The sequence below is a fragment of the Austrofundulus limnaeus genome, unplaced genomic scaffold (assembly GCF_001266775.1).
Source record: "Austrofundulus limnaeus strain Quisiro unplaced genomic scaffold, Austrofundulus_limnaeus-1.0 Scaffold417, whole genome shotgun sequence".
Classification (NCBI taxonomy): Eukaryota; Metazoa; Chordata; class Actinopteri; order Cyprinodontiformes; family Rivulidae; genus Austrofundulus; species Austrofundulus limnaeus.
Window position 1 is genome coordinate 86230 of NW_013952819.1, and position 17537 is coordinate 103766.

The 17537-nt window shown below is 36.8% G+C and overlaps 2 protein-coding genes across 3 annotated transcripts in view; both read right to left on the bottom strand.

The window, feature by feature from the left end:
• Positions 1-9214, bottom strand: part of LOC106528998 (serine/threonine-protein phosphatase 4 catalytic subunit B) — a 12246-nt gene extending 3032 nt beyond the window's left edge. Inside the window, exons 1-8 of the mRNA XM_014024296.1 lie at positions 9033-9214; positions 8213-8469; positions 3573-3624; positions 3440-3490; positions 2836-2937; positions 2517-2690; positions 702-828; positions 393-582 (exon numbers count right to left, since the gene is read on the bottom strand). Of these exons, the coding sequence (XP_013879750.1) occupies positions 393-582; positions 702-828; positions 2517-2690; positions 2836-2937; positions 3440-3490; positions 3573-3624; positions 8213-8322 (806 nt within the window). The 5' untranslated portion in view covers positions 8323-8469; positions 9033-9214. The remainder of the gene's footprint in view (positions 1-392; positions 583-701; positions 829-2516; positions 2691-2835; positions 2938-3439; positions 3491-3572; positions 3625-8212; positions 8470-9032) is intronic.
• A 1635-nt stretch (positions 9215-10849) lies between these two features.
• The window catches only part of cln3 (CLN3 lysosomal/endosomal transmembrane protein, battenin), a 26592-nt gene continuing 19904 nt past the window's right edge, over positions 10850-17537 (bottom strand). For both annotated transcript variants that reach the window (XM_014024298.1, XM_014024297.1), the window contains exons 10-15: positions 14372-14424; positions 14232-14300; positions 14070-14125; positions 13888-13981; positions 13397-13537; positions 10850-11409 (exon numbers count right to left, since the gene is read on the bottom strand). In XM_014024298.1, the coding sequence (XP_013879752.1) occupies positions 11293-11409; positions 13397-13537; positions 13888-13981; positions 14070-14125; positions 14232-14300; positions 14372-14424 (530 nt within the window). In that variant the 3' untranslated portion in view covers positions 10850-11292. The remainder of the gene's footprint in view (positions 11410-13396; positions 13538-13887; positions 13982-14069; positions 14126-14231; positions 14301-14371; positions 14425-17537) is intronic.

Here is a 17537-nt window from a genome sequence, read left to right on the forward strand (position 1 = left end):
GCTCAAAGGTCTTTCAGAGGAAATGGCCCTGCACGTACATAAAATGGCCCTGTCCATGTAATATATTTTTAAACTTTTAGTTAAAAAAATATAAAAACTAAATAGCCTAGTATTTTTACAGTCTTTATTTTACAGTTAAAATAAATGTTTATCAAATAAAGTTTAATGTTACAACTAATCGTGGATCCCTTTAATCTTTAATCTATTTGTTGTATAACTTGTGTTGTCTGGAAATACAGCAGAGACCAGAGGTTTCAACACAAAAATGGTTGTGATTTCAACATCTGCTCAAAGGTCTTTCAGAGGAAATGGCCCTGCACACTCAGATCCATGGTTTCTACTCTGTAATAGAAGCAGGTGTCTTGTTAAAGTTGTGTAAACATGTCACCCACCTGTAGCAGTAGTTGGGGGCTGACCACACAGTGAGAACTGTCTCATTGAAGTGCCACTTATAGCCTTCCATCACCAGCTGGTGCGCTCGACAGATCATGTGGATGTCATTGGCAGCGTTAAACTGCGCCACCACGTCGCTCCCAAACAAGTAGCCTGCACCTCTGGGACTCACCCCCCACCCTGTGGTGTCTAAGAACAGAAAACAAAATTACTGCTGTGTGTTCAACTGGAATCCYAACATTACTGTGGATTTATCATGGATCATGACAAAAAAAAGGTGCAAATTAATGACAAACATCTGYAGATACCTTCAGGGTCTGACCACAAAAGGTCACACATGGGTCCATCGTGGGGAACTTCCTGTTTTCGGTCAATGGTCCTGATCTGGTCCAACGTCTGGATGGAAGGAGACAAACCACCGTGCACGCAGAAGATCTGAAAAACAGAAGAGCTAACAAATTAGGGTGATCAGATGGCCTTYTAGAAATCTCAAAGACTATATGTGACCCATCATATTGAAATGAGGATTAAATCTTTAAAAGTTACATTTTGATACCTGGATCGTTCTGATTTCATAATCTTATCCAGAGATATGACTTAATTGGTCTTGTTGGTTACGATAATACATTATTGTTTGGTCTAAATCCTAATTTTATGTAAATGTACTGAGTAATTTTTTTGTGTCAATATAAAGAGGAAACCTCAAATAGTTTAGTGTATTGTATCATATTTGCTACGCAGGATTCTATGACCTATATTTTATCAATGTGATCAATATTTTCCTCAAAAACCTGTTGTATATCATTTGAGACCTGTATTCTGCCCTCTAGTGGATTATCAATGTATTGCAGGAAGTGGGACTTCTTTTTTTTTGCCTTTTCAAAATGTCTGCTGACATGAGGTCATCCACACATTTTTTTTAGAAAAACTTTTGCTAATTTTGGAGAAGTTATGGTAAGAATAACATCAATATTGTTTGTATTTTTAAATAAATACTTTCTGTGTTGAAACAATGCATAATTACTTAAAAAAAATTTAATAGTACAGTTAAACCGTGTTTAAAATTTGTGTATCAAACTTGATACTGCAGGTATATAAGTTGCTCCAGTCCTGAATTGTCATGTGACATTTTAGTAATTTAATCAACAGTATTCTTGCCACAATAGAACCACATACAATTTTTGATGATTGATTAATTACTGAAATGCCATTTGAAAACACATTTTGGCTATTTTCAAAGTGGTTCCTTTGAAATTATAATCTCTACGATGTACTGACTAAATATTTACGTGTTAGATGTCAAAGAGAATTGAGCAAGAAGAGAGAGAAAAAAAGAAAGTAAGAAAATGTCATCAATTTGATAATAGATGGCAATTTTTTATAAAGTCTAAAGGTACATCTGTGCCTGAACAAGGACAGAAACTGTTTTTGTGCCTACCACGAAGTGAAATAAACGGATGTAAAAACTTCATTGTAAAAACAAAACAAAACAAAGAAGTAAACTTCCTAGAGTGTTCTAAACTTGTTAAAAGTTATGGGCAAAACTGTATTTTTTGTTTCTTAATTTAACTTTGTTGTGAGCAAAATGTTACCAAAACAGCCCAGTGTATCAGATTTGATACAAAAAATATATCATAAACAAAGTGATGTGGCAAAAAAAWTTTTGGATTTTGTTTAAATGCCCACTAAACATGTCAGTTCAAAAAAATGTCAATTTTCTGACTATTTTTTAAAGGGTTAGGCTTTAAAGGGTTAAGATTTCCCAGTTGAGAAGAAACAAAAACATTTCTAGCTCACAGGGAAAAGTTCCAAATTTTAAGGCGTTTTTCCTCAAAATCAGGTTTTTTGTTGCTACTGCTCAAAAAAATGCTTCAAATTTTTTTTTAGGATCATATGTCAGACAGTTCATTCAAATGATTCATTGAAACGGTATTAATTCATTATATTTTGACAAAATGCAATTTTTGCACACATTTAAATCAAAACTCTATATTTGCATATTTCTCCACATTCCACTTTTGGATTTAATCCTCGTTTCGATGTGACGGGTCACATATCGTGTAAATATTTAACAGTTATATTCAAAATGCAAGTGAAAAAAGAAAAAGACCAATATACGTCACCTTGCCATCAATGATCGCAGACAGGGACAGGTAGTCAAATATCTCTGTGCAGTACCTCCACACTGTGACGGAGCCATATTTGCGCAGACACTCGTCATAGAAGCCGTACACCTGGGTGATCTGACGAGACTCGTGGTTTCCTCGGATCAACGTTATTCTGTCTGGATAACGCACCTGAGGTAGAAACATGAATGAGAGAATTTCACTAAACATGCCATATGACAGATGAACACATTTACTGTAAGCCTTAGCAGAGCATAGATTTTTCTGTGTTYACGGGAGCAGCACTGTACTGACAAGGAGCTGACATTACATTTACCTTAAGAGCTAACAGCAGAAGAAAGGTCTCCACACTGTAGAAGCCYCGGTCCACAAAGTCACCCATGAAGAGGTAATTTGTCTCAGGAACGTCTCCACCGACCTATCACATGAAATGTTTCAAATTAACATAATGGTTTTATTACGCTGCACATTGATCGTTTTATTGTTAAGGATCCGAAAACAGAGTTTAAAATAGAACAGGCTCTTAAATGGCTTTCTAGATTTGTAAAGTTCAGCTCATCATACAATTTGTCTATGAATTTCTGAAAGCTCRTTTGCCTGATAGTGTTAGAAAAAGAGGAACAAAAAGTTCTGTGAGAACAATCAGGTGATTTTTCATGAAGACAATCAGTCATGTGAACATGTAACCAACAAACAGCTGTAGTGGGCTTTGATCTGTAAATACAGTTTCTGTCTGAACCCTTGAATGCAGAACTGGAAAACCTTTATCACAAAGACTCTTGCAACCGTCTTTAAAATGCTGACCACTGGTGGAGTTCATGTGTCACTTAAAGACACACCCTTCCCACTGACAGGCGAACAAACTGTGTCAAAGACAAGGGGGATTAACCTCAATGTTACGTAAAAAGAAACAAACTTACTCTGAAGAGCTCTTTCAGGTCATAGAACTGACCGTGTATATCACCACACACCTGAAAAACAAAAACAAACGATACAGTTAGCTGCTTTTCATTTAAGTCACTTTATGATTAACTACTCATTTATGTTACTTACTGTGACAGGAGAGTCTACTCTCTGGACATTGCTTTCTTCAACCAAAATCTCTCTGAAAATACAAACAGATATATAAATTAATGTTCCTGAAGTAAGGTAWTCTATTAAACAAAAGCTTGTGGCACAGAATAAATGAACTGCTGACATGTTTGTCATTTAGGTGGTGTAAAACTTTAACTACTCCATCAACCACTTGTGAGCAGTGATTAAAAACACAACAGCCCTTTAAGCTAATTTGGATGGTTGTAAGCATTTTGACCTGTTATATACTGTATTTATCTTTCAGTATCAAAGAAGAAACTGACATTCAATCAACGTTGTAAGAAACAGGATAATTTAATTGACAATGAGGAAGCATTATCTTACACTCACACACATGCAAACATAATCGGTCATTAAATATACAATGAAACAAAATCCCTGCTCCAGATAATTCAATGAGCGACAATCTTGTTCCATGTCAGGAGCTCAAACACCACTGAGGAGGGGAGAAAAGCAGCTTGTGTTTCATCTCCTGACATCTAGATTACAGGTGACCTTCTGGCCTCAGTAACCTGTGTGCCTTGCTCATCCACGATWTTCCACATCTCCAGATTGATCCATCGCACAAGAAGTGCAAAAATACTCCGGATATAAAAAGAATTAGGGACCCAACTTTCCAACACCTCCTCAGCACCACCATCATCTCGTGGTCCAGATCCGACTACAAATATCCAGGACACTTGGTTTACACAACAAGCCCCTGTTCTAGTGGGAAGGATGCCAGCCGGCCCACGAGTCTGGTACCTTTACAATCACCATTCCTGCTCACTTTCTCACTAAATAAAATTGTCAAGAGCCGCAAAATGTACTTAAAGCTAAAATAAAACACAACAATTCAAGGTTATATAAATAATGCATATAATAAACTGATGTTTGTCCAATCATAAAAGATTTGTAATGCAATGTCAACGGTTATTGAGATTTTTACATGTTTTAAAAACACCAAACTCACTTTCAAGGGGGGTCCAGGCCTCTCTTGAAAAAGAGATCTATGATCTCAATGGAATTTGTCTGGCTAAACAAAGGTTAATAAATAACAAAATAAAAGAGACACTTGTGCAGAACCCGTTTAACAACATCTAAACACCAAACTATGCAGAGATGCAASTCTTATCTATGTTTGTGGTAATTGTGTCCCACTTTGAAATAATAAAACAAGTGATTTGAGTAAAGAAAATGCCCGTTTGTTGAATATTTAATTTGTGACTGTAATAAAGTTCCTCTCATAAAGACAAAAACTACCTTAAATTTCATTCAGTTATCATCATATGCAGATCCAAAAAATCTTGGTAATATTAAAATGATTTATAATATTTTCTTTTTATGAACATACGTTTAATTCTAATTCTTTTCCATGTTAGTTTTGGTCAATGCTCCACAGACCTGTTASAGCGAAACTAAAAAGCCACAGGTTGCTGAATGCTGAGCAGAAAAAGACATTGCTATRGAGACAGGTCATAACAAGCAAACAACCCAGATTCAGATTTAGATTCATGAACACAGCACTCGGTTTTTTTCACTCTGCCAGCAGAATACCTTTCCAGCACTCTAAGCAGCTCCGGCTTCTGATTTCAAACAACTCCGATCATATCACAGCACACATAAAAAAAATATTCACAAACACTAGAGCTTCATCTCTGCATGGCACCACTTTCAAACCACTTAGCTCTTTTATTACACTGCTCAAAAAATAAAGGGAACACTTAAACAACGCACGCTAAGTCCAAGTAAATCAAACTTTTGTGAAGCACATTCAACTCTGTACAGAACAAAGTACTCAATGCGAATATTTCATTGATTAAGATCGGGAGTTAGCATGCGTTGTTTAAGTGTTCCCTTTATTTTTTTGAGCAGTGTATATATATATAGCCGTAAAGCTTGATATTCTATTCTATTTAYTTATATTCTACTTATGAAACTTCTTAGAGCGGAATTTTAGACTTAAGTGCTTAGGATGTACTCTTTCTCTCAGACTTAAGTGTAAATGCCAGTTATCAAAAATCTTAAGACKAAGAATCACTTTCTCCTGAATATTTAGGACAACTCCAGTGGTCTCTTAAATGGTTAAGAGTTGCCACTAGGGGGTCTGCGATGGACTGAGAAGACAGATCACAGCTGTCCTCCTCAAGAATACTCTACACCAAGTGGGCCAGGGTTCCACCACCTGAGTGGGATTCTGTTATAATTCACAGAGTAACTAAAATAAGATAAAAATAGTTTTAGTTATRCAATAAAAAAGGAGGGGAAAAAAACTATTACACATACCAGTGTGCATATTGTTGGACTTGAAGGCAGCTTTTGGAGAGAATATAACTTTTTTTTTTCAGTCAGATGGTGAGTAAATGCAGACCACGAGATGCAGTCAAAAGTCTTGAAATGTTTTTTCTTGCTCGAACTAGTCAAGGTGGGATCAAACTTTTCTTTTAATTTCTTTCTTTAACTCAACCTTCATGAAATCTGTAAATTTCATTTAAAAAAATCCATTACTTTCACACCATACAAAGAATGAAGCGGGGGATTGTGGGCGTCTCGTACAGAATAACAAAGCAGTTTGTGTGTGTGTGTGTGTGTGTGAAGGGGGCGTTGTCTGTGGGCAGTTTAGTGGAGACACGAGGAGTTGGGCGCAAACTCAACATTTCCTCAGACTGAGATGTTTAAAAAAAAACTGGAGACTGACACTGTCCTACACTTCACTAAAGTGAGACTGATTCACATGATAACTGATTTTTAATCCCAGCATTGAGGCAAGAATATTTTTTACTTACAGTAAGTCCATTCTTAACAGCATTCTTGTTTGATAAACACAGGCCCAGGTTTCTAATATTCTACACTGGCACATTTTACAACTAAAAAAAACCCAGTTTTATGTTTTAGAAACCAAGATAGTGTATTAAAAACTTACTTCAAACATAAAAAACTTAAACAAGATGTCCTTAAATGTGTTTTTTAAATAAATTAAAAAAAGGACGACACAAAAACAATACACTGATCCTCGACGTTGGTTTGATGCCATCTGTCACGTGAGTTCAACCTCCGTATATATGTGGGGTAAAATAGTGCTGTTCAGATCAACAGTTTGTTGGATAGTAATGTAAAATATTGTGTGTATCACACTTATTTATATAAATATTTAGGAATGCTGTACGGATATGAGGAGAACTTCCCTGATGCACGACAGCGGTATAGTATGTTACATAATCGATTCACATGACCTATTTAAAATTACTCTACCTGGAAAGACACAGCCTCTCTGAGATACTCTSTTACAATATGTATCAAAAGTATAGACTTTAAACTACACATCAGTTTTTAAATTGTGTAGAAAAGCAACATAAAACCAGTTATGATCAGTAGTATCCACAACATTTTTTTTTGTTGCTGAAAATGATTGTCCTTTTTGATGGATGTTGCAACAGTGGGCTGCAGGAAACATGATAATCTCATGGAAAAAACACAGCAATCCACCGTCTGTTTCATCTTTCTCTTGAACCGAAAAAAATATAACTCCCCAGACCTTCTTTCTGACCGAAGCCCAAAGTTATTTGACAAGCAGTAAAAAATCTATAGGAAAAAGAAAATAAAAGGACCCAAAAGTTAAATAGAGTTTGGTGGTGACGGAAAGACAGCAAGAGCAGGACTGAGTTCAGTGTTTTGTCATTAGTTTACTCAGTTTTTGTGTGTTCTGAATCAAAACAATGAGGTTTTTTAAATTTATATACAGTATACGAGGAGCAGCACTTGGAGTTCTGCAGAGGGCAGAACGACAACATGCCCACCTGGTCGTAACATTTTTCCTTTCTCGCCCCTGCATTCGGAAAAACAAAATATTTTCCTCTGAATGTTTTTTAATGCGAGCAGAGCAGTGCAGTCCTTTACAGCAACAGCAATAGTATGAGGTGGGAGTTCGTAAATTTATTTACTTCTTCCTACTCGTTTTCGAACATGTTAAGATTACTATTGCTGCAAAATATATGTACTTTGCACTCAATATGTTCAAGTATGGCTGTTATTTTATACTGCTATCATGTTTGAAATAAATTTGATTGATTGAACTTTTCACCAGTTTTCTCCACAGAGGAACTCCTTCTATTTTCCCCTAAATAAAAAAAGTCAGCCTCAGTCTATAACACGACCATGTGTCAAAGTACCTGGCTGTCTAACTTTGAGAATGCTAGGATACCTATTTGGGGGCTCTAATGTACACACAGACATGTCATCAATTCCTCACAGACACTCAGACACAAACTTTGGGGCAATTTAGAGTGTCCGATTAGCTGAACTGATGTTTTTTTAACCATACCTGGAGATGTCTCCCATCAGTAAGCAAAGAGCGTGGCATTTGTTCTACAAATAGAACATGCAAAATCCACACAGTAAGATTACATTCAACTTTTTAATAATGTTAACTTAGCTGTTTATAACTAATGTTATTGTTGCTACAAAATAACTGTTATTACACAGGTTTGATGATAAATGTACTTTGATAACTGCGTGCATATGCAGTAAAAACTGATATACAACGGTGCATCATACAATTTGAGATAAAACTCTACAATGAAGTGTCATCTGTGGTTGAAAGGAGGTAAAGTAATTATTACCTGGCTTTGGCACACAGTGCTTTGACTTCATTTTCCTTGATGAGTTCACAGCGTCTGAGCTGCTCTATTTGACGGTCCAGGTCACTGATGTCCCCCATTGTCACGCACATAGAAAAATCTGTTCACACCAACTATAACCGCACTCTGCTGACCCACAGGAGTCTCTGGTTTTCTTGCTCTTTTTCCCTCTCRACAGTGGCCACAACGGAGTAGTCGACAGGACCCCTGGACTTCAAGGAGTTTCAGTGGTGTTCAGTCTGTGAAGAAACAAAAATTCAACAGAACTAAAACAAGTAGCTACACATCGTGTTAGCATTTACTGACTTGAATCTGAACCTTAATTTAATTTCCAAGTGCATCTACAAAAGTCGTGACGAGAAACGAACTTATTAATAACAGGGAACTGACGTTTTTTGTCAGAAATATTAGGCCTAGGAGCGTAGTTTAACGTAAGCTAACTATTAGCATGTTAGCTTACATCACAGCAAACGACGTCATAGTAGAACAACTGATTCTTGACAACTTAGCCAACCATTTTGTTCTCTTGAAAGCTAGGCGAATCTGCCCAATTCAGTCCGAACACCAACAAATATATTTGGTAGCATTGCAAACTACTTACACTATGTTTAAGTTAGCTGACAACATGTTGTAGATTAGTGGCTTTTGCCCTGCCGGGGCCCGTGGTTAGCTAACTTCATACGGCGTCAACGCCACTTAGCTCCGCTTAGCTAACTTTGTTAGCATGCTAGCCTGCTACGCTAGAATCAAATCAAACCACACGCTTTACTTGTAAACTGACGAAACATCGGAGAGCAATTACCGTGTCAGCAGGCGTGTGACTAACAATCGTCAAAGTTTCATCCCGCAGACCGTTGGTTCTATCGTTCGCCGGCTCCTCTCTCTGCCCCCCCGGTGCCTCTGCCGGTTCAGTCCTGCTGTTCGACAGACTCTGCGGTCACTTCCGGTGAGGGAGACGCGCGTCGCCCCCGCCTTCAACTCGGCCTCTGCGTCACATTCTGGCACAGGAGCGACATCAGAGTGGGAACTTCAGAGAGGAGGCTGAAATAAATACAGTTAATCCTCGATGAATGTTATAAACACTTACACATCACTAGTTTAAAAGATCAGACCTTTACTGGTTGTAATTTTAAATAGCAAAATAATTTATTTGGAAATGTATAAAATCTACAAAAACAGGCAGATCATAAATGACTCTAGGGAATTGTTTTTTACATAAAAGCTTTATTTTCATTTGTGACAATCTGTTCATAGGAAAGACATTGCATCATTTACAGAGAAGCACAAAAGGGAGCAGTGTTGTATAAACCAGTGTTTCCCAAAGTTGGGGTCGGGACCCAAAGTGGGGTCCTGAAACATCAAAGTGGGGTCCTGAAAAGATTTTCTGAATTAATTACATTTTTGCCTTAGTTGGTACAAAGGAGTGATGTTAGTGTATTTAAAATGAATAAATGTAGTATAAAAATATTGTTACTATGCCCGTGCTCTGTTGACCTGATACAAATGTTTATCATCCAAAAATAGTTGTGGGCACAGGTCTCTGCTACTGTTATTTTGTGGGTCAAAAGCTGAAAAGTTTGGGAACCAGTGCACTTTGGTTCCCAAAGTTGGACTTGGGACCCAATTATGGGTCATGAAGCACCTTGGATAATCTCCAGAAATCAATTTAAAGGATAATAAAATAATTGCTGATGTAATATTTTCCAACTAATTATCACAAAAACACAAAATAAGTAAAGATAAGTATTTATATTTGTGKAMAAGCTGTTTARATTGTCAAAAAGCCTGTGTTTTTAGGGTTATTAACRAAGTTYRTGTACTCAGACCAGTAATATTTGGGGTCACAAGTTTTTGCCATGGATATTTTGTGGGTCAGAAGATAAAAAGTTTGGGAACCACTGGTATAAAGTACTTCAAAGTGATACTTGACTAAAAGTACAAGTATCTTGTCATAAAAATACTTTGGTAAAAGTTAGTCTTCTCTAAAAATATTACTTGAGTAAAAGTCTTAAAGTATCTGATATTTTTTGTATTATCAAAAGTAAATTTCTGACATAAAATCTACTTAAGTATTAAAAGTACTGAGTAAAAGTGAGCAGTTAGATTTTCCAAAATGACATTTATTGGGAGGTGACTTCTCAAAAAAAATTTCTAATGGCGTGCAGCTGTGATGGGCTGTGTACAAGCTAATAGGGTGTCAGAATGGTATATATTTATACTTCTCATCCAACCACAAATAAATTCACTCTATCCAGGAGACACAATTTATCAGGATAGTATTTTTTTTAAGTAATAACTCGGAATAAAATGGGAGTAACGACTTTCTACTTACCTTTTTAAAAATATAGTGAGTAGAAAGAACAGATAATTGTGTAAAAATGTAATGAGTAAAAGTAAAAAGTACGCTGAAAAATAATTACTCAAGTAAAGTACAGATACCCCAAATTTCTACTTAAGTGCGGTAACAAAGTATTTGTACCTAGTTACTTTACAACTCTGAATGGGAGAATAAAATGACCTTTGTTTAAATTCCTCTTTTGTAACTACTGTCTGAAATAAAGCTGTCGTAGTTGACGTTGAATTATTTCGCAAACTGAAAGATTATAAAATTCCAAAATGTGAGCCTAGGAATGTCAAAACCCCGTCTTTAATTTATGTAAAAAAATCTGATCGCACAATCACAAAGACAAGCAACGTATAAAATCATAAAGTTTTTAGATACAAACTGCTCACCCGTAACAGCTTGTATCAAGAAATACATGTTCAGCTGATAATTCTACATAAAACTTTTTAAAAAGTCCACATGAACACGGTTATTCTGAGACACAGTCAGAGGTTAACTCGTTTCATTTTAAGTACTATTTTAACTCAAGTAGAATAAAAAGTTTACAACAGGACAAGCAGAATTCTGTATTTGGTCCAGTTGTTAATTGTTAACAGACATAATTATTTGCCATACATCATGCGACCACCTCTAATGTTGCTGGTTTCATSCACGATAAAAAGACGTGTGGATGTGTTCTTGCCGTTTGCGCCTCCTGCAGCTCAGGCTGTGGGCTTCGTCACAATGAACAGAAGGCTGTGTGGACAGGAAAAGCAACAAGTCCTGCCAGAGCGATGCCCAGACTGTCTCCTACGCTGGCCGTCGCCATGGCAAACTCTCTGTGTCTGCCTTCAGTCTGTGTTCCAGAGAAGACATCAGGATGAACACAAGTAAAAGTCTTACTGAAATATTACACAGAAATATTAGAAACATAAAATCAAAGCAATGATTAATACAAAAACCCAACTRTAAAACAGCTCAGGCATGGATTAAAAAGGTAAATACAACAGAATGCAATGATTTACAAATTTCATAAACCTATTATTTATTTACAATAAAGCCAAGAAAATATGCTAAATGAGTAAACTGCAAAACTGTATATTTAGGAAAAATAGGTCAGTTTAGTTTTTTATGGCAGCAACACATCTTAAGAATGTTGAGACAGAGGCAACAAAAGGCAGTTCAAATTAAGAAGCAGCTAAAAAAATATTTTGCAGAAATTTAACAAGTATTTAAAAGTGATGTCATATCCTCCTCCTGTTATCGGGGCACAAAAGCCTACATGCCACGGTCATTAATGAYGTATTTCCRGTAAAATTCTTGCCACGCTCCTCCCTTCCACTCCCTGCTTACTGCCTTTGTTTTTAGCATTAGCTGCTCCTAGTATTTGTTCGTGAAAAAGTCACAAAAGTTAAAGCATCTGTGATCTACTGGTATAAAACGTGAGTTCTGTTGTGTGCCGTTGTGGCCACTAAGCAGCAGGTACGATCGAGTTGTTAGTTTTTATCCATTTTCCTTTTGATGAGGAGGTGACAGCTGTGGAGCATTACAGGAAAAACTTATCTTTAAAAGCTCACGCTTGCGTTTGTAATCAGCATTTCTAACCTGAGGATATTCAAGAGTCAGAATCAGAAATAAGAAGATGGAGGTTACAAAAGGGAAATGTACATTTATCCYCTTTTACTGCCAAGACCGGGAGAGGAAAGACCACCTCCACACGACAGCTAGCAGGAAGCTAACACAGCAGCCGGTACAAAGGTAGGTGTATAGGTGTGCACACGTTTGTGTTATACAGTGTATGAAATGTTTTTATGCGACTTTGTCATGAGTTTTATGCACAAGTAAAAACTTGTTAGAGTGTATATTACAGCGTAGACTAAAGCCAAGTGACGAGCGCGCCCCCCTCCTCCCCCGAGCACCGAGAGCAGCAGAACCTCCGCCTGATAATCATTACGTTTTCAGTTCGCAACGTCGGGGAAAACGATCCAAACCATACAAGTAGCCCATCAGTTTAAAGCCCAGACTCTGCTCTTTCCAACAATATAAGTGTCACAGCTCTACGTGAAAAATTCACAGAACAAGCAGCCAAGGAATAGTGAAAAAGGCTAAATTCTGGAACCATAAACACGAACGTCTTTCCTTTGTTTTTATGTCTTTAATCCACTTTGGAGTGATTTTTTTCTCCACTTGGCTGGACCTGTACGTCTCCTGTGTAAACGTTGGTACATGTAATATGTTAATTCTGTACTGTGGAGATCATTAAGAGTCGTTGTCGGGTGAAAAAATCTTTCGCTAACACTGTGTTGACAGCGAACCGGAAGTGTCGGGAGTGGCATCAAGTGCTGGACCGGATGTCCGTGGCATATAGRCAATTGAAAAGCATGCCTCTCTGATTGTATGGTGGTGCAATAGTGTCTCTGAAATGGGCTGCTCCCACATCTGGAAAGCCAACATCAATGCATCAGACAGAGGAGAACTGGTCCTCTCAGTTCCTGGATGTATACAGACTGATGTTAAAAGACACAATGAACCTGTAAACTGACGTGTTGCTGGTGTCAGATTCAAAGTGGCCTTATTTTACCTTTTAAAAAGTAATAATTTCATAGTTTAATCATTTGAAATGTTAACTACTGTATATTGCACTGTAAAAGAAACTGGATTCATGAAATTTGCAGGTCACTGCACTCTGATTGTACAGTATTTGCATTTTGCCCAAACGTCCCAGCTTTTTCAGATTTGAGGTTGCACAATATTCTGTATAAAGCAGGAAGTTTGTCCCATCAGACATTTATTCTTTCCCATGTCGAAACAAATAAAACCACCTGAGAGAAAGACGGTGTTACCTCCTTGCTGATGAAGTGGAAAGTGTTCACATACGCAGCTCCGCCCAGCAGACCCTCATAGAAAATGATGCAAAAAACCAACCAGACAGAAGGAAGGAACTGGAACCATACAGCAAACAGCAGGAAGRTGGCGTTTATTACCTGTGATGGGCAGAGGGAAGCGTGAGACATAGGTGTTTAAAAGACATAATCTTCAAAAGTACAAACGTTTTGTCAAAAAAAAAATACAATCTATTAAGGCATTTGTTATATAAAAAGCAAGTGTTGCTGAAATTTTACAACATGAATATTAACCTATGTATTAATAAGACACTCGTCACTTTATTTAAACAAAAAAAGGTATAATTTTCAGTGAAGTTCTTTTTGACTCATTATTTTGGGAGTGAATTATTTTTTATGTCTCTCACTGTTGCTGCTCTYGAGCTGAAAGCTAACCTTTACCAGATGAAGCCCTGCAGGTTAAACCTTTGCCAATTTGATTTGTTTCTCACCTGAAGGATGGAAAAAACCCACAGTTTCCTGATCTTCACCCAGCAGAGGGACGATCGAGACACAAACACACCAATCTGGTACACAGTCTGGAACCTGAGCACACACAGCGGACTCAGAAAAACTCWGAAATGATCAGAAACATGGGGTTTCTTCAGAACAACTGGTTGTAACGTTAACTAACCAGCGATACTGCTCTGCGTGGGACAGGAAAATGTTGCGAAAAAACAGGAGTTCCATCTAAAAGAGAAGAAATGTAAAGAAATGTATATTTTAGAAGGCTGCAGTAATGTTATSGAACAGCTCACTCACACAGCTTCATTTAACCTGTGAGGGCAGAACTCACCAAGCCCTGGTTGATGAAGTATTCAGCAAAGTAGACGACTCCCAGAAAAATCACAAACCACACTAAGCTCTGCTCACAGGAATCATGATCAGCAATAATGTGAACAGAGAAACACATAAAATAAAAATAACAGTACTTACTTTGATGACGTCCCATTTCTCCCCACAGGTAAGAGATCCCACACTTAGGTCAACTGTTAAATTGAAAGAGAGAGCACAGATTTTATGGATATTCAATAACAAACCTGTGAATTTAAACTAGAGATCATTTCACTGTGAGACACAGTGCAGAGGAAACCTGCAGCTTTAATCTTCTGGATCGATTTGCCTTGTAATGTTAAACATCATTCACTCAAACAGCAAACAAAACCTTTTAAAGTGCCTGTGACATAAATMTTTTGCACTAAATATGAATGCATATTTAGAAAGATAATACTGATAAAATATTGCAAAAAAAAATTTCACGCTGCTGAGATGAACGGCTGTTAAGATATTTGCATGTGCAGTGACAGGAAGTGATGTCAAAGGGGACTGTCTGCATGTGAGCAGAGTGTTGCTATAGCTGACAACACAGACTGTAGAGAAGAATCTGATGTTTCTTTAGATTACTTTGAGTCTATCAGAGAGACGAAGAAGAGCCAGAGATCAAATAATATTGTTTTAATAAACAAAAAACTGTTTTCTTTCCCCTTTGGTGTCACTTCCTGTTTCACGTTGGCTGGGCCAAGCTCAAAAGAAAATAGGCCAAATATGTGACAAAATGGGTAAAATCGTGTGTTTTGTGTCAAGTTCCTTAAATATAAAGATGCTTTGTTTTTCTTTCTTTTGTATTTGAAGGAYGTGCATGTCACAGRCACTTTCAGAGCAACCTCACCTATTTAAACAATCTAAAATATACAGTATAGTGTTTATTTAATGTCTGTGTCACTGAAGTCCAGGTAAGGCCACAGACTGGAARCAGGAGGTAACATGTCACATAATCAAAAAATTAAAGAAAAATAACAAAAACCTACAAGTTACCAAATATTCATATTAAAAATGAAGTACTATAATTTACTACAAATCAGGACAATAAAATAATTAAAATAAACTCATCTAGTTCTCACTAAAACTCAAAATTAGGTTAAAAAACACTAATCACTGAATGTGCCATAGTGCACAGTGTTATTAGTTATTAAAAAAATAAATTAAATATAGGTTCAGCAGCCTGTAAAACTAGCTGTACAACAACAACTCTTCTTTACAACATTGCTGAAGTTAATAGAGGCTTTCAGCTGTTTATTTCTGATAAAGTCTCACTGCAGCCTTTAAATCAGKTTGATACGCAACACCTTGATTATTTTCTGTCTTGTTGAATTAGATTAGCTGCAGTGTTTGTGTTGTTCTGTTAGACACAGTTTGGTCCGATCTTCAGCKGTTGGACTGATGGAAGCCTTTGGTCTACAGAGGAGTTCCTGGTCCACTCAGTGACTGCAAGGAGCCCGAACCATCAGCCCYCCAYCTCCGTGCTGACAGCTGGTATGAAGTGTTGGAGCTGATTCAGCGTTCAGTTTTCTCTAAACATTCTGCAGTGAATTATGGGTAAAAACCTGTGACCAAAGGACTTTGTTCTAGATGACTTGTGCCACATTCAGATGGACAATCCTAGGTCTTGATGGWGCTTTTTGAGAGAAGAGGATTTGTCCTTTAAACCTTCCAAACAAGTCTTACTTGTTCAGTTTTTTCCCAACTGTCCTGCCATAACCTTTAACCTTTAACCCTGTTCTGTCCTTCAGGCATTTCAGTTAGGTGTGGTTCACAATTTTTTTACATTTTCACATGTGTACAAACCATATGCTTTTCAAAATGAAAAAATGTTGAACGTTGTTTTCATTTCATTCTGTATAAGCACCATGTTGCTTATACAAATACTGACACACTGCTGGACAACACACACATTAGTTATGCACGATTAACAGCACCGGTCTTCATTCAATACAAACGCACAAGAGCTGTGTGTTACTGGTGCCAGGTCACACACATAAGACATATTTACATATTTAAATGGAGGCGTGTCAGGATGTGTGATGTGTTCCACAGTTGTATGAAGGACAGGAGCACAGAAACGTCTGCATGATTGTTTAAATGTGAATATTTTTGTGGGTACGCATGGTTCACATTTGRTCCCTGCGTCAACTTTCAGTATGAAACCTGCACTATACCTGCGATCCTCAGTGACTTTTAGACMATTCAGTTTTGGAATTCATGAACTTCCAATAAACCCTGATTATCTTGATACTGTAGACGTGGTATTTTATCCATGTGTTGGATGTGTTTTTGACATTTTTAGGCTTTTTTTGCCACTTTATAGACAATGTTTGATGCTTTGTWCATTTTAAAGACTTTAAAAACCAGTGTTCAATCATTTATATCATTCCGTCATAGTGGTGTTTCATGAWGTTATGTTTAAGGCCCTTTCACACTATTATGTCTTAGACAACTTATGAAGTTTTTTTAGTCTAAATTTCTGATTGAAGTCATATCACTGGGGTTCTATCAGTCTGTTACAGTATGTACATGTCTAAAAGAGGCTTCCAGTTGATTTTTTTAAATTCCATCTTCAACGTAAACGTCTTTAAAATTGCATTTAAAATTGGCCTTATAAGTTGTCTAAAACATTTTGTTTACTGGGCCCATTGCTTTTCCTATTATACATAAATGACCTTCCAAAAATATTGAAGTATTCAAATRTTTTAATGTATGCTGATGATACTGTTCTTTTTTTTGTCTGATTTCAATATTGAATCTATTAATAGTCAGTTACAAGCAGATCTTCAGACATTTCATGGTTGGCTTCAAGATAATCTTTTGTCAATAATGTTAAAAAAACTGTGTGCATGTATTTTTCCTCACCCAGGAGACATTTCAATATAACAAATCAACTCACTTTTTTAAACAAACCCCTTGATATTGTCACTATACCTACAAATATCTTGGAATTACTTTGGATTCTCATTTGACTTATCGTGATCATGTACAGGTCTTAACCACTAAGTTGAAACAGAAATTATACTTTATTCAAAAATTAGATCCAATCTGACATCTTCTGTTTCAAATATCYATCTTCATGCCATTATACTCTCAACTATGTCTTACTGTTTACCTGTTTGGTCTCTTACAACAAATGAAATCTTAGAACCCATAGTTTGGCTCTACAACAGGGCCCACAAAATTCATAAAAAACTTACTGGTTGGACTCATCACTGTACAGTTCTTTCATTGTCTGATGCCTTGACTTTTCAGAATTATGTTTTGTATAGTGGTATTA